Source organism: Elgaria multicarinata, chromosome 10, assembly GCF_023053635.1.
Source record: "Elgaria multicarinata webbii isolate HBS135686 ecotype San Diego chromosome 10, rElgMul1.1.pri, whole genome shotgun sequence".
Taxonomy (NCBI): Eukaryota; Metazoa; Chordata; class Lepidosauria; order Squamata; family Anguidae; genus Elgaria; species Elgaria multicarinata.
This window is the reverse complement of record NC_086180.1, coordinates 93192956-93217240: the sequence shown is the minus strand read 5'-3', so window position 1 is coordinate 93217240 and position 24285 is coordinate 93192956. Positions and strand designations below refer to the sequence as shown.

General features: G+C 40.1%; 1 protein-coding gene across 7 annotated transcripts in view; it reads left to right on the top strand.

Moving 5' to 3' along the window:
• ADD1 (adducin 1) overlaps positions 1–24285 on the top strand; it is a 198581-nt gene that overhangs the window by 26065 nt on the left and 148231 nt on the right. For all 7 annotated transcript variants that reach the window (XM_063135816.1, XM_063135815.1, XM_063135819.1 and 4 more), the window contains exons 4-5: positions 10976–11127; positions 20604–20684. In XM_063135816.1, the coding sequence (XP_062991886.1) occupies positions 10976–11127; positions 20604–20684 (233 nt within the window). The remainder of the gene's footprint in view (positions 1–10975; positions 11128–20603; positions 20685–24285) is intronic.

The window sequence follows — 24285 nt, the reverse complement described above, 5'->3', positions numbered from 1 at the left end:
TGCTTTTTATACTGTATTTTGTATTTGTGTTTTTAACCTGTTGGTTGTTTTATGATGGTTTTAATTTTTGTGAACCGCCCAGAGAGCTTCAGCTATTGGGCGGTATAAAAATGTAATAAATAAATAAATAAATAAATAAGTGTTATCTTAAACCAAAATCAATCCAGAAAACAAAATAAGTTTAAGGAAACTGATATGAAACAATGTTCAAAATTCAAATGGAGCTATACATCCTAAAATAAAATCATATAGCCACAGAAAATATATTTAATTCATTAAACAAATATAAACACTTAAAATTTAAACTAAATAGTCTTCAAACATACAACTAACCCAAACACGTTTTGACCTTCATCAGTGTGAAAAGTTTAAACAATTTTTAAAAAAAATATGTATAAAATTTGTTTTGCCCCAAATACAAGAATTTCCATTGGAACCTGTAAAGCAGAAACAAAAACAGAAATATTGGTTGCCCAAACCTATTAATACTGTCCCCACATTGAGCCCAAGAATTTGACCTAATAGTAATAATTTTACCCAAAATTTGCTGCTATAAACCTTCTCTGCGTCCTTCTCTTTCAAGGATACACCAGAATAAATGGGGGACTTACTGGTCCCTCCTGTATCTGAGAAACTGGGGGATAAAAAACATACCTAATTAACTTTTACAAAACTAGCTGTACCCGGCGTAACATATTCCGTTGTAGGATATCTTAAAGTTAATTAAATATCATCACGGGGGTACGGGCTGCTTGAAGGCTGCTGATACCACACTGTCTTGCAGACCTGAGGGGCAGGGAGGTTGGGGGAGGGGGAGCTGGTGTCCCCCTCTCCCCGGTTTTCCTGTCAGCCTTGGGCCACTTGCCCAGCTTGCATGAGATTAGGTCGGGGCCGGGGTTCGCAGCAGGCAAGCGGCCTCCCATCCGGCCACCAAGGGCCCCCGTCCGTGCCTCGCTCATGATCCAGACCCGCTCCCCGAGGTTCCTGTCAGCCTTGGGCCGCCTGCCCAGCTCACATGAGATTAGGGTGAGGCCTGGGCTCGCAGCAGGCGAGCAGCCTCCCACCTGGCCACCAAGGGCCCCGGCCGTGACTCGCTCATTGTCTGCCCCCTTTGTGGGGGGGGGGAAGCGAAGAGGCAGAAAGGGGGGTAGGATTACCTTGGAAAGCCTGGAGGAGTTGGGTGAGGGGCTTAGCAACCTGTATCAGTTGACGTTACATGTTGTTATTGTTGCTTAGCAACCTGTATCAGCTGAAGCCTGTACGGAAACATACCTAAGCGTCTTATATATACAGATGGAATAATCTAAAACAACACTCACTCAAAATGCTTGCTCAGAAAAATTAATCTTACCATGACTCCCAAATTGTATCTGAAGCATAGATAAGATCCTTGGTTGGTGCAGGCTTGTAAAAATCACTGCCTTCAAAAGTATATGCATGGTAGGCTTGGGAGCCATGTTACCAATCATATGGTTTTTATTTACTAGCTATTAGTCATGGCCCAAGCCTACTGTGGAGCTCATTAGGGAGTGAATAATCACAGAAGTCTGCTCCTAATTTAATTGCCTGCAAAGTCCTAAAGCGTGTAACTACCGTAACCACAGCCTATGTACTCCTTTATAGGGGACTGAATAGACTAATACAATGCTCACTAACATAATTGCTCCAAACCTAATAATGTTTAATACATATAGAAATGAAAATAAAAATGCATGTCAGAACAATGGCAAGGAACGACAGAAATGAAATACAGTGCAAGCTGTAATTTGAAGTAAAAGGACAAGGTTATAACCATGGCATCCAGTTGCACTCTTCATTTAGACCCTGTGGCTGTAATGTCCTTAAGGTGAAGATCCAGAATATTTCCCTCCTTCTTAATTGATGGTATAGTCTCGTCCCATGGCATTGAACAGTAAAATTATTACTATTAGGTCAAATTCTTGGGCTCAATGTGGGGACAGTATTAATAGGTTTTGGCAATCAATACTTCTGTTTTTGTTTCTGCTTTACAGGTCCTAATAGAAATTCTTGTATTTACGGCAAAAAATAATATATTTTTTAAAAACATTGTTTAATTTTTTCCCACTGATGAAGACCTTGTGGTCGAAATGCGTTTGGATTAGTTGTATGTTTGAAGACTATTTAGTTTAATTTTAAGTGTTTATATTTGTTTAATGAATTAAATATATTTTCTATGGCTATATGATTTTATTTTAGTATGTATAGCTCCATTTGAATTTTGAACATTGTTTCATATCAGTTTCCTTAAACCTATTTTGTTTTTTGGCTAGATTATCATGCCTACACCTCACTTGGCAAGAAGATTTCTTGAACAGTAGTATGGATGCCATTATTCATCAGAAGCAGGAGAGCAATGTGAAACTTACAAGGAAGAGAATGAAAGTCACTAGCAGTGCATCAATATCAGAAGCAGAATGGCCACAAAGCAGACCCTTCCACTAGAACTTAGCAGCTGATTCCAACCTCTAGCTTCTGAGATTCCATGAACAGGAGCAACCTACAGAAAACCTCCACACTTGAAGCTCTGTCATACGATCCAAGGGGATGTCATCTGTCATCCATCACCAAGAAGAAGAAAAGGAAGGTTGTGATTGTAGGTGACTCCCTCTTCAGAGGCACAGGATCACCTATTTATCGATCAGATCTTTCATCTTGACATATATGCTTTTTTCCAGGTTCCCAAATCTGAGACGAATCAGAAAGACTGATAAGGCTTGTTGGACCTGCTGATCACAGACTTTTCTTTCTTGATGTTGGCCCAAATGATGCTGCAAGGCATGGCCTCCAACATATTAAGAGTGACTTCATGGCTTTGGGGAAGAGGGTGAAGGATCTTGGGGCTCAGGTGGTGTTCTCATAAATACTTCTTGTTGAACGCAAAATTCCATCAACATAAAGGATTTTTTTTCAAGTGAACTATTGGCTACAGCACTGGTGCAAGCAGCAGAGTTTTGGGTTTTTCAACAATGGAATTCATCTCACTAAGGAAGGAAAATACATCTTTTGAAGATGGCTGGCTAGCCTGGTCAGGAGGGCTTTAAACTAGAAAGCAAGGGGGTGGGTGTTGTAAGATTATTGGGGATTAATGAATTGGCAAGTAATGGATTAATTAATTAATTAATTACATTTATATACCTCCTCATTGCCGAAGCTCTCTGGGAGGTTTATTTATTATTTAATTTTTTTTTATTGCATTTCGATACCGCCCAATAGCCGAAGCTCTCAGGGCAGTTTACAAAATTAAGACAATTCAAGTATAAAACAACAGTATAAAACTGTTTACAACAGTTAAAAACAGGAAAGCAAAGTGTATTGGAAATTATTAGTTTAACAGAGAAACAAAGGAAAGACAGGCATAAAGGGGAAAGGAGACTGATCACAGCGAGTCTAACTCATCTGAAATATCTCTACACTAATGCTCAAAGTATGGGAAACAAGCTGGATGTCATAAGCCACCAAGGCCAGTATGACATAATAGGAATTACAAAACATGGTGGGATGAATCCCACCAGTGGAACATTAGACTTAATGGATACACCTTGTTCCAGAGAAATAGGCAACAAAAGAGAGGAGATGATGTAGCACTGTATATCAGGAATGAACTTACCTGTACAGAGGTCCAGTGGACTGATGGTAATACAAGTGTTGAAAGCTTCTGGGTTAAGATAAAAGGGTAACCTAACAGAAAGGATAGCTTGCTAGGTGTCTGCTACAGACCATCAAACCAGTCAAAAGGGCTAGATGAGGATTTACTGAAGCAGATAAATCCTTGATGTGTTTGTGATGGGAGATTTTAACTACCCAGGTATTTGTTGGAAGACTAATTCTGCCAAGCAAGATGTCAGATAAGTTCTTGACATATTAGTGATAATTTTCTGTTTCAAAAGGTTGAGGTGGGCACTAGGGGTTCTGCTACCTTGGATTTGGTTCTTATTAACAGGGAGGAGTTGATTGAAGATATTAATGTGGTGGGAACTTTAGGTACAAGTGACCACACATTGTTAGAGTTCATGATTTTAACAGATAGTCTGGTAAAAAACAGTCAAACAGAAACCATGGATTTTAGGAAGGCCTTAGTTTATTTTAATAAACTAAGAGAAATAGTAAGGAAGATACCATGGAAAGAAAACCTTAAAGGCAAACGTAGCCAGCTGGAACTCCTTGGAAAGGGAATTAAGGATAGCTTGGTTTCAAACAATACCAATGAGGAAGAAAATAAGGAGACACCAAAAGAAGCCGATGTTGTTGAACAGGCCCCTTATGAAGGAGTTGAGACCAAAGAAGGATGCTTACTGGAAATCAAAGGGAGGGCTTATAACCAAGGAAGTCTACAAAACTTCAGTCCAGAAATGTAGGAATGAGTTCAAAAAGGCAAAGGCAGAAAATAAGCTAAAGCTAGCAAGGGAGGAAAAATCCAGCAAGAAAGGTTTCTTGAAATACAGTAAGAAGAAGACAACAGAGGTGGTGGGCTCACTGCTTATACCAAATGGAGAAATCTTACAAATTGACAAGAGAAAGCAGAATTTCTAGCCAATTTAAATGCTTTCAAGACCCCAGGCCCTGATGAAATCCACCCTAGAATATTGAAGGAACTGGCTGAAGAGCTGTCAGGACCTCTGTCAATTATCTTTGAGGAATCCTGGAGAACTGGGGAGGTGCCAGAAGACTGGAGAAGAGCAAATGGTGTCTCCCAGTTCAAGAAAGGAAAAAAAGAGGATCCCAGTAATTATTGACCAGTGAATCTAACATCAATCCCTGGAAAGATGTTGGAGCAAGTAATAAAGCTGACCATTTGTAAGCATCTTGAAGACACTGTTCAGATTGCTAAGAGTCATCATGGCTTTGTAAATAATAGGCCATGAGAGACAAATCTTGTCTCCTTCTTTGACAGGGTAATTATTCCAGTGCACAAGGGGAATGCTGTGCACATAATGTACTTTGATTTCAGAAAAGCTTTTGACAATGTTCCACATGACATTCCCATTGACAAACTGTTAAAATTTGTCTTGGATGGCACTACAGTATGGTGGGTCCACAACTGGCTGGCACTCAGATAGTCAGTATTAATGGCTCTACATTAAGTTGGAGAGCAGTAACCAGCAGGGTACCAGAGGGTTCTGTCTTGGGGGCAGTTTATGTCACTGTTCTAGGAGGTTTAAGTAATAAAGGAATCCAGCAAGGAAAAGACTCTGAAGTTATTGCCTGGTAGTCTAGGGGCAAGTGGCAGGCTGAGCAGGTAAGCTCACCCGTATGGTCCCTATGCCTGAGGGACACTACATGACCCAGATGACAGGATTGATGGGCTTTTTATCAAAGTTGCGTTTGACACAAAACTGGGAACTCTGGCCAACACCCGTGATCACAGAATGAGACTGCAGTCTGATTTGGACCAGTTGGAAGACTGGACTGAGAGGAACAAGATGTCCTTTAACAGGGAGAAATGTAAGCTATTACACTTAGGGAGGAAACATGTAGGGTACACATACAAGACGAGGGATTCATGGCTTGGAAGCACTAGATCAGAGAAGGGTTTGAGTGTGGTTGTCGACATCAATCTGAATATGAGTCAGCAGTGTGAGATAGCCACTAGAAGGGCTAAAGAAATTCTGGGATACATTAGAAGAAGCATTGTATCAAAGACATGTAAAGTCCTTATTCCTCTCTACTCAGCAATAGTGAGACCACACCTGGAGTATTGTGTACGATTCTGGGCACCACATTTCCAGAAGGACATTGACAGATTAGAACAGGTTCAGAGGGCAACAAACATGATCCAGGGACTTGAGGACATGCCCTATGAGGACAGGCTGAAGGAGACTGTGGGGAAACACGTTAGCAGTGTTCAGGTACATAAAAGTGTGTACAGGGAGGATAGTCAAGAACTACTTTCCATGGCCACAGAAATTAGGACTCAGATTAATGTGTATAAATAACAGCTTCCTAGATTTCATTTAATATAAGGAAAAACTTCCTGACGGTAAGATCTGTACAACAGTGGAACAGTCTACCTATGGAGCTTGTGGGTTCATCATCTCTGGATATTTTTTAAAATGAGGCTGGATAGCCAACTCTCATGGATGATTTAATTGGTTTTCCTACACATTTCAGAGGGTTGGATTATATGATCCTCGTTTGCCCTTTAACACCACAATTCTGTGATTCAATGATCTACAACAATTCCAAGATCCTTCTCACTTGTAGTATTGCTAAGCTGAGTATCCCCCATCTTGAAACTGCATTTGGTTTCTGTTTCCTAGCTGTAGAACATTACATTTATCCCTATTAAATTTCATTCTGTTGTTTTCAGTCCAGCTTTTCAGCCTATCATCACTTTGAACTTTGTTTCTGTCTTCCAGGGTATTAGCTATCCCACCCAAATTTGTGTCATCTGCAAATTTGATAAGAATTGGCTGCATCTCCTTGTCTCAGTTATTAATATAAATGTTGAAGAGCCACAGGCCCAGGACTGAGCCATGCAGTACCCCACTTGTTGCCTCTCCCCAGTTTGAGAAGAACATGTGACATACTGGATCAGACGAAGGGTCCATCTAGTCCAGCACTCTGTTCACACAGTGACCAACCAGCTGTCGACCAGGAACCAGCAGGGGTGTGGGGGCTTCCCAGTGTATTGCACTGAGTGCCACATGTATGACTATCTGCCTGCTGGACAGAAATCATGGGTGTGTGCTCAATGTAATGAGCTCCTGGCTCTTAGGGAACAAGCTCATTCCCATGAGGCCAAGGTTGCTGACCTGGAGAAGCTCAGAGAGTTTGGTAAATGAGACCTTCAGGGACCTAACAGCGACGTCCCACTCCTTTGGTGACTGCTCCTCTGCAGTCACGGAGAATGAGGGTCTCAAGGAAAGAGGGTGTCACTCTGAGGAAGAGGGAAATGATCCCTTAGAAGGGACCCATTCCTATTAATCTTGAGTACTGCCAAGTTCTACACCTAGGAAAAAGAAACCAAATACAGTCACAAGATAGGGGATACTTGGCTCAGCAATACTACAAATGAGAAGGATCTTGGAATTGTCGTAGATCACAAGCTGAATATGAGCCAACAGTGTGATGTAGTGACAAAAAAAGCAAATGCTATTTTGGGCTGCATTAATAATAATAATAATATTATAACCAGACTGCATTAATAATAATAAAAAATTATTTCTCACCCACCTCTCCAATGTGATCGAGGCAGGGAACAACAATAAGCAATAAAATACATAAAACTGAATTAAAACATAATATACATTGTTAAAAACATCCTAAAAACTTCCTAAAACATTCTAAAAACATCTTAAAATTCTACTGGATAGGCCTTTATAGATCAGTCTTTATAGCTTTCTTGAATGCTGGTAGACTGTTAAGTCGACATGCTGGTAGACTGTTAAGTCCTCCAGCAGGCCATTTCACAGTCTGGGAGCGGCAGAAGAGAAGGTCCTCTGGGTAACAGTTGTTAATCTAGTTTTTGCTAGATGAAGAAGATTTTCCCCAGAGGACCTGAGTGTGCGTGGCGGATTGTAATAGAAGTATAACCCCCAAATCGCATGAGGTACTGGTTCCCCTCTATTCAGCACTGGTTAGGCCTCATCTTGAGTATTGTGTCCAGTTCTGCGCACCACACTTCAAAAAGGATGCAGATGAACTGGAGCGTGTTCAGAGGAGGGCAACGAGGATGATCTGGGGTCTGGAAACAAAAGTCTTATGAGGAAAGACTGAAACAACTGGGCATGTTTATCTTGGAGAAGAGAAGATTGAGGGGAGATATGATAGCGCTCTTCAAATAGTTGAAAGGTTGTCACACAGAGGAGGGCCAGGATCTCTTCTCGATCATCCCAGAGTACAGGACATGGAATAATGGACTCAAGTTACAGGAAGTCAGATTCCAGCTGAACATCAGGAAAAACTTCCTGACTGTTAGAGCAGTATGACAATGGAACCAATTATCTAGGTTGGTCGTGGGCTCTCCCAAACTAGAGGCGTACAAGAGGCAGCTGGACAGCCATCTTTTAGGGATGCTTTAGGGTGGATTCCTGCACTGAGCAGGAATTGGACTCAATGGCCTTATAGGCCCCTTCCAACTCTACTATTCTATGATTCCTATTCTCTGCTTTCTATTCTTTAACCAGTTACTGATCCATAAGAGGACCTCTCCTCTTATTCAATGACTATGTTTTCTCAGGAGTCTTTGGTGAGGGACTATGAAAAGCCTTTTGGAAGTCCTAGTAAACAATGTCCATAGGATTACTCCTGTCTACATGTTTATTGACATCCTCAAAGAACTCTAAAAGATTACTGAGATAAGACTTGCCTTTGCAGAAGCTGTGATGATTATTTTTCAGAAGGACTTCTCCTTTTATATGCTTTCTAATTTTGTCTTTGATAATGCTTTCAACCAATTTACAGAGGCTGAGCTTAGGGACATGGTTAGAAGATCAGCAATTTCATATTTGAGTTCTTTTAGTCACCAATATTTGCCTCGGTTTCTCAGATTCCCTTCTTGAAAACATCAGTTCAGGCACTTCCTGGGCTTTTCCCCACTTAAATATAATTTTAGTCTGATAGCCCTGTGGTCACTGTTATGAATTGCTACAACTTTTACAACTTCTACTAGGACCTGGGCAATGCCATTTAGGATTAAATCTGGGGTCGCCTCCTGTCTGGTCCATTCTATTACCAACTGTTCTAGGGTACAGTAGTTTAAGACATCAAGAAATTTCACCTCTGTCATAACTGGAATATACATTTATCCAGTCAATGTGGGGGTAATTGAAGTCACCCATTATTACAACATTTCCTCATTTGGAGGCCTCCCTGATTTTGTTTTCCATCTCAAGGTCACCATGAGCATTCTGGTCTAAGAGACGATAGCATGTTACTAGCACTAAATTAGTTTTGGGACCCTGTGGAAGAGTCTGCCCCATTTAGGTGTTCTAGTCTACTTGTCACAATGACCCCTTTGACATACAGAACAACACCACCCCAGTATACCCTTCCCTGTCCTTTCTGTAGAGTTTATATCCAGAGATGACTGTATCTCACTGGATCTCCATTCCACCAGGTTTCTGTAATGCCCACTACGTCCAGGTTCTCCTTTAAAACTAGGCACTCCGATTCTCTAATTTTGGCTTTGAGGCTGCTGGCATTTGCATAGAAACACCTATACACGGTGTCCCTCCCCAGATGTCTCTGGCATGTGCATTGTTCGCTGTGGCACTTAGGCCTCTTTGATTGGCTCTCTTGTACTATCATATACCCATAGCCTATTTGCTCCCTTTCTACATTTGGACAATCAAAACATTTTCATTTTCATCCCCTTCGGATGATTTAACCTGAACCAGATGCTTCCCAGCTCCTGTCAGCTTTCCCCCAGAGTTTAGTTTAAAAGCTGCTCTGCCACCTTTTTTATGTTTAGCACCAGCAGCCTGGTTCCATTTTGGTTTAAGTGGAGCCCATCCCTCTTGTACAGGCCAAAATATTCCCCAGTGCCTAACAAATCTGAAACCCTCCCCTCTGCACCATCGTATCATCCATGCATTGAGACTTCTCAGTTTCACCTGTCTAGCTGGCCCTCTGTGTGAAACTGGTAGCATTTCAGAGAAAGCCACCTTGGCTGTCTTGGACTCCAACCTCCTACCTAGTAACTTCTTCAGATCAGCAATCTTGGACTCAATGGAACAAACTTGTTCCCTGAGCTCATTACACTGAGCACACACCCATGATTTCTGTCCAGAAGGCAGATAGTCATATATATGGCACTCGGTGCAATACACTGGAGACCTCCCACACCCCTGCTGGCTTTCCATCTTCAGAATCCATCTTAATTGCTATTATTTCTGTTATAGGGTTTGTTTACTAGGAATCCATTAGTGGGAGTTGGTGTGGAGTTTATTTAGTGCTTTTATTTATTTACAGTTACTGTGAGTAGTGAGGGAAGTGTTTGCCGCCCTGGCTTCCTCGCCCTGCTGCTAAACTCATCCAGTTGCTTAACTCACTTGGTTCCTGACACTTCATCAGTGGGGCTCCTCATGCTTGTAGAGCTGGCTCCCTCACTAGTTTATCTGCTTATATAGATAGACCCAACTGTTGCTACAGTGAATCTGATTGGAGGGCCTTGTTTGAAAAGCAAGGGAAGCTGTGCGTGAACTCCCAATCAATACTAGCTTCCAGTGCCTGGGAATGTAGGTGATTTGGTCCTCCAGGGAATGGTGATTCCTATTGAGGAAGGGGGACTATTCAGGGGAGATCCTATACTCAAAAGGTTGTTGATTTGGGATGGATGTTGCTGGCAAGTGAGTCTTTTTTATTATTTTGTGTGTGTGCATGTGTGTGCGTATATATGGGTTTTTCAAACTAAGTGTTAAACTGAATTCTTAAATTTGCTTTATTTAAAGAATTGTTCTATAAGGTCTAAAACCTGAGCCTAAACTGAAGCTAGCAAGGAGTGAGTCTTTTTTATTTTATATTTTTTGTGTGTGCTTTTAACTAAGTGATAAGCTGAAGTCTTAAATTTGCTTTATTTAATGAAGTGCTCTTTAGCTTACAACCAGACTCTTATAACCAGACTCTTCCACTATTTTGTCCTGTACAGTAGTTCCTGTCAATATAGAGCTATGAATTGCTTTTGTTCCCCCTTTATAAGCTTGGAATTATTAAAATATGTAGCTGGGATTCTTTTCAACCACTTAGGAATCTTACAGCAAGAGCTGTAAGTTCTTGCTGGATTTCCCCCCTGATATTTAGCTCTGTACTGTAAGTTTGTAAGTGGCTATAATTAAGTAATTTCACCTACCTTCCCCTCTCCCAGTTGCTTAACTCACTTGTTTCCTGACACTTTGTGTCTGGGGCTGAGACGCTTTGTCACTGGGGCTCCTTGCGCTTAGAGAGCTTTGGCAACTGGGTGGTATAGAAATGAAATAAATAAAATACATAATAAATGTGCCTTTTTTCTTATCAGGTCTTGGCATGGTAACACCTGTGAATGATCTCAGGGGATCAGATTCCATTGCTTATGAGAAAGGAGAAAAAATACTGAGGTGTAAGCTAGCAGCCTTCTACAGACTAGCTGATCTCTTTGGTTGGTCACAGCTTATTTATAATCACATAACAGTGAGTATGTCATTTATGTATTAATCTTTTCCTTTTTTAAAATAGAGTAGATATAGCCAACGTTTGAGGAACACAGCCTCCCTCCAAAGCTTTAGCTGCTGCTGTTGTCCCTATCTAATTTGGCTCACAGTTTTTCTTGGAGGAAAGAAGGTGGGTGGGTGGGTCTCTGGATGCATTTTGTATAAGTGTGTTTCTGGTGCTATATCATTTGTATTCACGAAAGGCCTTTGCCTTTAAGGGGTTCTTTCATACTCTCTTTTCACAAGTCAGTGAATGACCCCCTAGCACCTATCAGTGAAGCTTTTACTGCTAGTTGATGCCAATTTTATTATGGAGCATTTATGAGGGAGTTGGATTGTTTCAGGTCTTGGATTAGTATCTGGTGAATATTGTAATCTTCCCCCCTTCTCCCAATTTAGAAGTTATCTATCCCTGGTTTAGAGAGCAGATGAAATGGTAAAGAAATCATGTCAGTCTTGGAAATTCAAACTACATTTTAGAAATTTTGGATGTTGGCTAATAAACCCCGACAGATTATTTTTGGAAAGGTTTATGTTTTGGGTTTCTTACATAAAAAATTAATAAACATTAACACCATTTATTGTACTGTAATCAGTGATATGTAGGGAATTGGAGAATCCTCTGCTCTGTGTTTAGTTCCCCATTGCCAAATGTCTGTTGGGGGGGAGGACACAGGTGGTTGTGCAATTAAGCTTCAGACGTACAGCCTGCTTTGGGGGATACCATCACATCTTTTCTTGCCTGGGTGATGGCAGGGCAGGGGGAAATAGGTGGATGGCCTAAGGGTGGCTCCTAGTTCTGGGCCTCCTTCCTCTGCCTCCAACATGCCCTCTCCAAACTGGCTGCCCTTCCTTATGCAGCTTTGTCTCTATCCACCACATAACTGTAACATCTTATTTATTTATTTATTTATTTATTACATTTTTATACCGCCCAATAGCCGAAACATCTGAACTGGAAGTCCTTGGAAACTTATATCTGAAAATAATGAGAATGTTTATCCTGTCTGATTATGATCTAGCTGATTGACCTGTAGTGTGAAGTAAAGTTTCGCTTGTATTTATAATAAAGCTTAGCTATGGAGATGCTTTAAAACTTGGGAACTTAAGGTGATTGGGATAATAATCTGGGTGACTACTCCTAACAGGAGGGATTGATAACATATGGTCTCCACTTTCAAAGGATTGAGCAGGAGCAGAGATGTTGTGTTGGCAAGCGAACTCTTAATTTATAAAATTGGTAGTAGCCCTGGAATCCACCAAGGCCATGATGTGTCTCCCACTCCACTGGGGAGTTTACAGATGCACAGATGGGACCAGAGTGAAGCACAAAACTTTCCTCTGTGGCTGGTTTCCTCCCCTGATGGAAACCCCTGTTAGACTGGGGCGGGGGGTCTAGTCAGGCCTACAGGGTGGGAGGTGGTGAGATGGTTGTTGCCTAGCAGGCCCTATCAAAATGCCCCTTCTTCCCACATTTGAAACATAGACCTGCAGCATGCTACTGTTCCCACTCAGCTGGGGACATCCAGGGTTGGGTTGCCCCCAATTGCATTGAAACATCCTTCACTCTGCAGGGCAGCTTTGAGGAAGGGACAGCACTTTAGGTGGAATGGGAAGAGGTATATTCCAGGTGGCAGAGCTCTTTTGACTTGTCTGCCCCCCTCTAGCTGTCTGTCAGTTTACAGACACAACTGGATGAGTTCAGCCAGGGTAGGAAGGCATGGGGCCCATGCTAACTCATCCAAAATTTCATCTTTCAAGGCTTCCAATAATTGGGCCACATAAGCGGTATTGTTCCACTGTAAATCGTTGCATAGACCAATATTGAATCCTTGCTTTGCTTAAGGCTGTGGATCTTTCTATGTGAAAGGGGTCACACACACCCCAATGGTCATCACATCCATGAACCTCTGGTAGTTTGCCAACAATGGGTTATCTGTGATGAGAAGGGCTGAGGCCCATTTAGCCGCCACTCCTGAAAGCAAGATAATTAAAAGTCCCACATGCATCTGGTCCATTTGGAAATTGTCTGGCCTCAAGTGCATGTACAATTTCACTTGACCCGGGAAAGTAGGAAACAGTCCCTTGTCTCTCTATCCAACTTCTCTGCAAGTCTCACTGGACATTTCCAACGGAGTAGAATCAGAGGTGGAGTGGATTAGGTGGCTGCCTGCAATGTGCTGTCAGCCCCAATTAGCGTGTTCACCTGGTCTCAAGAGAGCCTGGTTCTCTTGCATCAAGGTGACAAGTTCTTGGTCCATAATACTTTTATAGAGAGCTCTCAGGGAATGGAACCAGTGAGATGGTAATTGGAGAGGGATTGGGAGAGGAACTGATGGCAAGCTGCTGTGTTTGATCATCCACGCCCTTCGCAATCAACAAAACAAAAACTTGACGCTTCAGGCTATTACAGCTTTATTATACTAAAGGCAAGCCTTTCCACAATGAAGATTCAAGCAAGCTCTCAAATTTCCCCAGGCACTAAAGGATTATTCTAAGATCTCTATTAGGGAAGACAATCCATAGGATAGTAGAATTGTCATCAAACCTGCCTCACAGTGAGACCCTCCCTTAGGGCAGCTCCCTTCTACATTAGCTTCTTTTTTTTAAAAAAAAAAAATTTCTACAATACTTAAACATACACATTTACATTTTCACATAAAAACAACAACAACATACTACATAATGTTGAAATGTTGAATACATAATATCTTATCTTAATAACATAATCAAGATTAACATACAAGTGATCCCACCTCGGGATCTCATTCCTGATTCCAGAATCTCATACTTCCTTCTGCTGGTGGTTTCCCACTTCCTTTAGAAAGCACAAATATTAGGAACTGTTTCCAAATTCCTTCAAAATCATTTGATTTAGCTATACCTCTTCTCCATTTAATATTACTTGTCAATTTATCATTAATAGCTATATCCCATACTTCTTTATACCATTCTTCAATAGAATATTCCCCTTGAATCTTCCAGTTCCTAGCTACAATCAATCTTGCTGCAGTCAACAAATTCATTATCAGTTCCTTAATTTCCTTTTTACATTTAAAATCTTCTTCAAATAGTGACAGCAATGCAACTTTTGGTGTTCATTCTATCTTCATTTCCACAATTTCTTCAATCTCCAAAAACACCATCTTCCACAATTTCTGAACATAGTTACATTCCCACCACATATGCAAATACGTTCCTTTAACCCCACAACCTCTCCAACAATTTTCTGATTGCTGATTGTTTATCTTATTCAATCTAACCGGAGTTAGGTACCACCTCCATACAATTTTAAAATAATTCTCTTTTATTCTTACTGACATATTTCTCAACGCTCTTTGTTTCCATAATCCCTCCCAACCCTGTTGTCCTATTTGTACCTTCAAATCTGTCTCCCAAATCATTTTACTCGAATTATCCACCGTCCCTTTCTCCACCAATATTCTGTATATTTCACTCATCAACCCTTTTAACACTGTTCTTTTCTCCCTTTCATTATCTTTCTTAACTATTAGTTCCTCAAACTTTGTTAATTCTCTACAATCTCCGTTATCTCTTACCCACTTTTTAGTCCACTGTTCTAATTGCCTATAATTTAACCAAGTTAATTTTTTATCCTTCAAAACCTCTTCCATATCCTCTCTTGTACTCATTCCTCTTAACCAATCCCTTAATTTCATTTTATTTTTTTCTATTAAAACTTTACTTAATCTACTCTTTAATTCCTTCGGGAAATTCTTCAACATTATTACCGGTGACAAAGGAGAGCTGCTTGGAAGCAGCTCCCCTTTATATTTACTCCAAATTTTCCAGTGAGACCTCAAAAGCGGGTTATTTATACTTTCCACCCATTTTTTTTTCCCTTCCATAAAAAATACATTTTCCAAATTAGTCTCTATATTACTCGTAATTTTTTCTTCCATCCAATCTAATTCCCCATATCCTGTAATTGCCTCCACTATATATCGTAATCTATTAGCTACATAATATAATTTAATATTCGGGAGACCCAATCCTCCCTTTTTTTGGCTCAAATACCATTTACTTTTATTTACCCTCGCTTTCTTATCACCATTACAATAATTATTTATAATCCTTTACCAACTTTTTAGCTCTAATTCTGAAATTTTTATTGGTAGCATCCTGAACACAAAATTAATCTTTGCTAAAATCTTCATTTTTATTAATGCTATTCTTCCAAACCAAGATAAATTTAACCTTTTATATTTTTCCAATTTTGCTAAAATCTCTTTTTTTAACCCATTTAAATTCTCTTTCTCTAAACTCTCTAGCTTCTGCGTAATTTTTATTCCCAAATATCTAATCTGATTCTTAACTCTCATTTCTCTTTTCTTCCCAATCCTTCTCTTCCTTTTTAGTATAATTAAACAACATCAATTCTGATTTAGACCAATTTATTTTTAACCCCGTAATATCCTCAAATTCTCTCAGTTGCTGTTTAATTCTCCCCATCTTCTCTATTGGATTCTTTAACGTCAACAACGTGTCGTCTGCAAACATATTCAATTTAATTTCTTTCATACTACCTATTCCTTCAATCTCCTCATCTTCTCGTATCGCATTCGCCAATAATTCCATTACCATTACAAATAGGACTGGTGAGAGCGGACATCCTTGCCTTGTCCCTCTGGCTAGTCATATCTTATCTGTCACACCATCATTCACTACCACTACGGCTGTATTTTGAGAGTATAACTGTTCTATTATCGCTTTAAATTTATTTCCAAACCCCATTTTATTTAAAACCATCTTTAAAGCTTGCCAGCTCAAACAATCAAAAGCCTTAAAAATATCCAATGCCAGAATTCCCGCTTTAACCCTAGACTTATTTATCACCTGTATTACATTTAATACTCTTCCCACTAAATTAGACATCTGTCTACCTGCCACAAATCCACATTGGTCCTCCCCTATGTATTCCTCTATAAATTTATTCAACCGCCTTGCTAAAATAGTTGAAAAAATCTTAGCATCTTGGTTTATTAATGAAATAGGTCTATATGAATCAGGGACAGTCAAATCTTTATCTGGTTTTGGTATTAAAATTATTAATGAATGTTCCCATGATTCTGGCGTTCTATCCCCTTCCAATATGGAATTATACAAATTTAATAATTTTGGTACTAAAATTCTTTTAAAAACCTTATAATATTCTGGACCTAAACCATCTCCCCCCGGTGATTTACCCGGCTTCAAGTTCTCAATTACTTCTTCTACTTCTCCTTGAGTTATTACCTTTTCCATTAACTCTTTATGCTCTATTTTTATTCTCTTCTTTATATACTTTTCTATACTTTTCTATATAAGCTTCCAACTTTTGTTTTTGAATATCCTTTCCCTTATACAATTCTTGATAAAACTCCTGAAAAATCTTTACTTTATCCTTCATTGTATGACAATACTTCCCTTGTTTATCCTTCAAAATCCCTATCCCATTCCTGGCTTTTTCTTTTTGTGTGAGCCTGGCAAGCAATCTAGAATTCCTATTACTGTTTTCAAAATACTCCCTTTTCATATATATTAAATTTTTTTGAACCTCCTCTAAATTTAAATTTTCTAATTGTTTTTTCTTTGCTTGTATTTCTATTAATTTATATTTATTTTTATATTGCCAATAATCTTTCTCCATTTTCTTAATCTCTTCCTCCAATTGTTCCTGCTATGCTACTTGTTGCCTCCTTAAATTACACATTTCTCTAATACATATCCCTCTTGATACTGCCCTCATGGTATCCCAAACTACTGCCCTTGACGTTCCTCCCTTCTCATTAATTTCCCAAGACTCTGTCAATTCTCTTTGCATTTTTTCTACCACGTTATTATACTTCAAAAGTTTTGTGTTTAGTTTCCACCTAAACGCTTCCTTATAATTCTTTTTAACTGTAAACTCTAAACTTAACAATGCATGGTCTGTTACCTTTATTACCCCCATTTCCATTTTACATACCTTACTTGCAAACTCTTTTGAAACCATTATATAATCTATTCTAGAATATGTCTGATGAACTGAGGAGTAGTAAGAAAATCCCGAATTCGATCTATTCAGTAAACGCCAACAATCTACATAATCTTTTTCTTTTACTAGTTTATTCAATATAGTATTATTTCTTTTTTCCACATTTGTGGGGTTTGATCTATCTACTCTATTATCCATTACCATATTAAAATCCCCAGCTAAAATAAGATATCCTTCCCTAAACTCCTCTATTTCATTAAATAAATCCATAAAAAACTCTCTATGTCTCTCATTAGGGGCATAAACATTTACTAATGTATATTGTTCACTTTCTATTTGCCCTTTTATCATAAGATATCTACCATTATCATCCTTTTTTACAGTTTTCAGTATGAATCCACTTTTTTTTGAAATCAAAATTGCTACTCCATTTTTTTTTGACGTCCCTAATGACTTTTCATAATAAACAGACCACCTTGTCCGAATTTCATGTACGCTATCAAATTTTTGGTGTGTTTCTTGCATCGTAATAATATCAGATCTTTCTTTATTTAACATTTGTTCTATTCTCCTCCTTTTCACGACTGCCCCCAGACCTTTAACATTAAGCGTTGATACTTTAATATTCTTATTCATAATCACCCTTTTGATTTTCCTTCCGATCCCGTGTGCTCTGCAACTCATAAACATATACAACAACAAAAATAAAAATAAACCCTGAACCCCCCTTCAACTCCCTCCCTCCCACCCTATTAATCCCCCCCAACCCCCCTTCCCCCCCACTACCTTCCCCCTCCCCATATCCCCGTGAGTCTATTACTCCGGCCATTATCTAACTTAGGGGGGAGGCGGGGCCCCGCCCTAACGGCAAGATCTCTGTACTTAACTACTTAACATATTATTATCTCATAATACCATTCCCCATTTTACCCCGTCCCAGACGCCCCGGCTTTGGCTCCATTCCCAACTCCAGCTCCAAGACTTGCATCCCTAAATAACCCCAAACTCTTCAGCAGCTCCTTGCCCTGCTCCAAAGAGGTTACTCTGTGTTGGCCCCCAGCATAGGAAAACTTTAAAAAAACAGGGTAACCCCAAGAATATCTCACTGTATTTTTTGTTAGCGTTTCAGTTATTTGCTTAACGCTGCGCCTCCATTGGAGTGTTTGCTGACAAAGATCGTTGAATACTTGCACTGCTTTGCCTTTATATTTAATCATGGCCATAGACCTCAATTTCTTCATCACTTGCTCTTTTTTGTAGTAACTGCCAAATCTCACAAGAATGTCTCTGGTTGATCCTCTATAATTTGCTCCTCCCACTCTATGGATCCTTTCGATATCACAGTCTTTTATATCCAAATCTGGCATCATATCGTTGAACCACTTCAAAACTATTTTTCTCAAATCCTCTGCTGGTTCTTCAGCAAATTGTTTAATGCGTACATTACAACGACGATCCTGATCTTGAAGTTGGATCAACTTTAGATCTTGATCTTGAAATTTCACCTCACAACTTTTTTCAAAGACATCCTGTTTTTTCACAAGTGCTTTTACTTCCACATCCAGCTTCTTTATCTCTCTGTCATTTTGCGCAATCTTATCTGCAAGCACCCCCATCCGTGCTGCTGCGTTTTTTTCATTAACATCCATCTTCTTGCTCAAAGTGGCAGTGCTATCCAGAATCAGTTTCTTCAATTCTTCCAATGCAGTTGAAATTGGCACCGTGCCAGATCCCTCAGCCATCTTGACAAATCCGTTGCTATCACTTCCACAACTTTGTGAGTCTTTTTCTGCAGACACTTTCTCAAGACGGGCCAAATTATGATTAGAAGGATGAACTCTTTGCCAAGTAGCCTTCCCCGGTTTTTTTTTTTTTTTTTCTAACGTACGGCATGGGTCTATTTTTAGCTCTGAGTCAATGTCCTGTTTACAATCCACACCATCTCTCTTTCTGCGCAAATAAACACTTCTTCTTCGGTGCTTTTTTAAAGGGTGAATTTACTGCCAAATAAACCTTTCTCTCAGATTAGGAGTATAAATCACCGCTTATCAGACTTAGGAGACGGGAGAGCTGTAGCAAAGTTCGTTTCGTTTTCTAACTCCCCACTCCTTCCGTCTGTTTACAGCCAAGGAACGGGCTGCTTTCCTCCCTCCTTTTTCTGAGTCTGCTTCCGAAAACAGGATTTTCACCCTCTCTTAGCACTCATAATCATCAACCTTCATTTTCATTAATGACCCATGCCTTTTTAAGTGAGATAATTAGCTTTCCAGATCTTCCCGATCGGGAGCCCTTAAGGAGAGATCTTACCAGTCATGGCGTCCGGCTCCGCCCCCCCTTCTACATTAGCTTCTAAGAGTGGCTATCCTGGCAGAGCATCTTAGCTCCATCCCTATCTCTACCCACTCCAACTCTTGCATCTCTCAAGACACGCTCCTCTTCCAACTCCTCAGAAACTTGGGTTCCCATGGTGGAGGGGGGGTGGAGGTAGCCTTGGCCATCTGTTTGTCTGGAGGGAGATTCCTCCCTCGTTCTCTGATCTAGCTGTCCCAGTTCTGATTTAGAATCGGAGTCATCAGAAACCTCAAGGCCTCAACGCTGACATCTATTAAAAGTACTTCTGATATTTATTTAAGACTAACTAAAATGTTCGATGGGGAAAGGATGGAGAGTTTTAGTACTGTCTGCATTCGCGCTGCTACGTTTATCCCTGCTTGCATTCATCAGGCATGTTTTTCTGACCCTTCACCCTGTTTTTTTGGAATGACAATGGCCTCATGAGAATGCGATGAGGAATCTCCCCAGCCAGAAACTGTATTTGGCAGTGAGGTGGGATAGGAGTAGGACAGGGCCAGCAGCCTTATGAATGAAACTACAGTTCCTTTGTGTGCAAAGGGAAACTTAAGACTTTGCTCTATACCAGTTATCCTGATTAGATTTGAGACTACTTGATACTTGTAAATTATGATCACTTCTCAAATATGCATAGGGGGCAAATTGGGTGAACTTTTCCAACTGGTAGATACTTTTGTCCTTTAATTTCTCATTAGAAATTTGCAGCACATATGGAATGAGTAAATAGGGCTTCTTGTGTAGATTTTATTGCTGTTCATTCTCAGAGCTGGTAATGGGTATGCAATATGCACAATGGTCCAAAAATGTGAGACCTAACATGGTCTAAACCTTTGCTAAGGTTTGCAACCTCAGTTTGCCAATATTTAATCTTCCTTAATGTCTGGTAAAATGGTAGCACTCTGGTGAAAATATTTTGCTAAGGCCTTAACAGCAGACTATAATCTTCGGGACCCCATTTATACCTCAACATTAATTTGCTTTTAGGTCTTTCATGGACTTTTATTTATGATTTTATAGACACATCTGGGTTACACACATTTCAGTATATTATAGGTTTTAAACAGGATTGTTTTAAAGTAATACTTGTTTATCTGTTCATATTCAGTTTTTATTCCTTATATTTGTAGGTCAGAGTAAATTTGGAGCAGGAACACTTTCTCATTGTGCCTTTTGGTCTTCTCTATAGTGAGGTTACTGCATCTAGTCTGGTAAGTGCAAGATTCTTTCATTCAAACAAACCAAAATTCTTGAACATATTTCTCACAATTTAGTGGTGACTGTTAAGGTCAATTGGAACAAGTTAGTCACAACTAATTTAAGACCAATTGCTTTTGATCAGACTTGATCACAAGTAACTCTGGATTGGGCCCCTGGTATTTAATCTTTCCATGTATTAAGTACAATGGGATATAGAGCAATACACTTGGTGATTAGTCTGACAGGATTTGCTCTTGACAAATCCATGTTGGCATCTAATAATCACTGCAATGTTTTCAAGGTGCTTACAGATTGACTTCTTTATAATCTGCTCCAAAATTTTCCCAGGGATGGATGTCAGACTGACTGGTCTGTAGTTCCCAGGTTCAGCTATCCTTGACTTGATATGGGCCAATAAGGATGACTTAGTTGATAAAGTGGCAATTACAGGAACCTGGGGTGGGGGAGTGACCACATCATACTTGAATTCTTGATTTTAAAGGAAGCAAAAGCTGAGTGTAGCCATACATGTACTCTGGATTTTAGGAAAGCTGATTTTAAAAACTCAGAACTATGATAACTAAGGTCCTATGGCAAGTGACCCGAATGGGAAAAGGAGTCCAAGATCGATGGGAGTTTTTTAAAAAGGAAATTTTAAAGGCACAATTACAAACAACTCCAACAAGGAAAAAAGTTAGAAGACAACAGAAGAAACAAATGTGGCTCCACAAAAAGCTTAGAAGGAAGGCCAGGCTACAAAAAAAAAAGTATAGACAGGTAGCACAGAAATGCTGAGATGGTGTCAGGAAGGCTAAAGTTGAGAATGATTTTAGATTAGCAAGGGAAAGCAACAGGCTTTCTTCAGATACATGAATAGTAAAAGACAGAGGAAAGAAATGGTGGTTCATCTGCTTAATGAGGATGGTAAATTGATAAAAGATGTCAGACAAAAGGCTGAAGTGCTCAACACTTAGGACTAAAGAGGCATACTCCGCTTCGTTTTAAGGGTGGGGAGATGTGATGTTTTACTGCTTATGCCTATGCTGTTAACTATAGTGTTAAGTTTTGCTGAGTTTAAAGTAAGTACTCACTGTGTGTTTGTTGCAGATTGGTAAGTATGGGTCATAGAACAGTTAATGAGTGCTGGATGGAAGGAGAGTGCTGATTGGATGTTTGTGTGGAGTACCTGGATTGGCTGTGTGAGAAGTGGAGGAGTTGGAAGACTGTGGGGAATATATAGGCTGCTTCTGAGGAGAAAAGGCATTGAATACTTTGGGATAGAGATAGGAAGGGTCTGCGTATTTGTTGTTTTGGTGGTTTAGAGTAGTAGTTTACAGGGTAGTTTAGAGAGGGGTAGAGTAGGTAGGAGTACTTGAAGTTATATTTTGTGAAACATTAAAGTGAATTAACCTATGAAACCACTATGCTTTGTGCTCTAAAACCATACGCTTGTCACTGAGAGAAACCAATAAGCTTTGAACCTGCATAATCATCTTGTTAAATAAAGAACGTTTATTTAATCCTGGTGTGGGAAGGGTACAGGTAATCATGGTGGCAGCGGAAGGGAGAAGATTGGGTCAAGGGTGCTGATCTGTGCTGCTGTGGGGGCCCAAGCAGAAGTGCACCTGAGCTGGATCCTTTGGAGTCACAAAAGAAGTAAAGTGATCCAGAAGTAAACCCAGTGGAGGATGGGTGTCACAGAGCCAATAGTGTGATGTAGCTGCAAAAAAGCAAATGCTATTTTGGGCTGCATTAATAGAAGTATAGCTTCCAAATTGCGTGAGGTACTGGTTCCCCTCTATTCGGCACTGGTTAGGCCTCATCTTGAGTATTGTGTCCACTTCTGGGCACCAAACTTCAAGAAGGATGCAGGCAGCTGGAGCGTGTTCAGAGAAGGGCAACCAGGATGATCAGGGGTCTGGAAACAAAGCCCTATGAAGAGAGACTGAAAGAACTGGGCATGTTTAGCCTGGAGAAGAGAAGATTGAGGGGAGACATGATAGAACTCTTCAAATACTTAAAAGGTTGTCACACAGAGGAGGGCCAGGATCTCTTCTTGATCCTCCCAGAGTGCTGGACCCGGAATAATGGGATCAAGTTACAGGAAGCCAGGTTTAAGATGCATTCCTGCATTGAGCAGGGGATTGGACTCGATGGCCTCATAGGCCCCTTCTAACTCTACTATTCTATGATTCTCTGTCTGATAGAAAAAGAACCGATTAGATGGGGCTCTGTTGCTAGGGCCTTTTTGAAGCTTGGAAAGAAAAACAGCAGCAGGGCATTATGCGTCACTGAGGGGGAGCTCCTGATTCCAGGGACTAGAAACTAGATGAGCCACTGACTTTTTCGTTTCTCCCCACTTGTTAGTTTTTAATTTTCATTCTGCATAGTACTTCAAAGCCAAATTTGATAGGAATGATGCAATGTTTATGTTTATTTAAACATGACAGAAATAAAATGGAATGTTTGTAATTCGCTTTATCTATATAGTTACATATGTTAGTAGTCCACATTTTAACCAGATTTCTTGAAGTGGAAAACAAACTTATCCTGATATGACTCAAAATAGTTGAATTTGTAACAAACATACAGTTTATAAGCTTGTGCATTCTATACCTGTGCCAAGCAACACTTTGGAAATTTTTAGACCTTTAGAAAGTTGGAGGTGGAACTTGCCACTCCTTTCAAGTGAATGTAACCCATGCTTTGCACAGGCTTCTCACTCTGTACTTTTTTGAATGCCGCTTGAATAGCATTACAGAGAATTTTGCGAAGCTTTCTCAATCGGTAGTCCCTCGTCCCCCATCCACATGTATTTAACGGTTTGGTTCTGTCAGCCTTTTATGGAGCAATGCAGCTCCTTCAAGCAATGCCACCATCATAGGGATGAAATCCCCATTACTGACAGACATGAAAAGTGTGTCCTGTGCCTTGGCGAGGTGTACAGAGTTGATTTGTGCTCCATCTGCTTCAGATTTTCACAACACCATGTTGAAACACAGCCTCATGCTACAACACCTTTCTGTGGCAGCAGGCTTAGGGTTTATTCACAGCCACAGTGCTTCAGAGTGAAATTCCTCCTTCAGGGACATCTAGGAATACATAAAATACAGACGGACATTTACTTCCAAACTTAAACCAACTTAACCTTAAAAAATTAAAGGTCCAATGCTACTCATGTTTAGACAGAAAAAAGTCCTATAATTTCCATGCAGGGACTTGTAGAATTTCTTTCTGTCTAAACATGCATAGCCCCCTAAGACAGATATTTTAACAAGCCAATTTCTTACAAAAGAACCAATTAAAAATATTTCACCTAGAATAAGGATGAGAAATGTCTGAACCATGGGAAGCCACACACCCCTCTGGCCTGCCAGGTGATAAAGGATTTCTCCTCCTCCAGCCTGTCTGCAATGAGACTCCATTGGTGCCAATGGAGGCTTTTAAAACCCTAATTGCTTCATGAGGGGCATTTCTTGGGGGATTGCTGCCAGGGTCCCCAATGCTGTGACTCTGATTTGAAAAATCACCCATCCCTTATCCTTCCTTCATTTGGTGGAGGCTTTTTTTAAAGCCTGATTGTGCAGGGGAGGGGTGATGCGAGTGATTGTG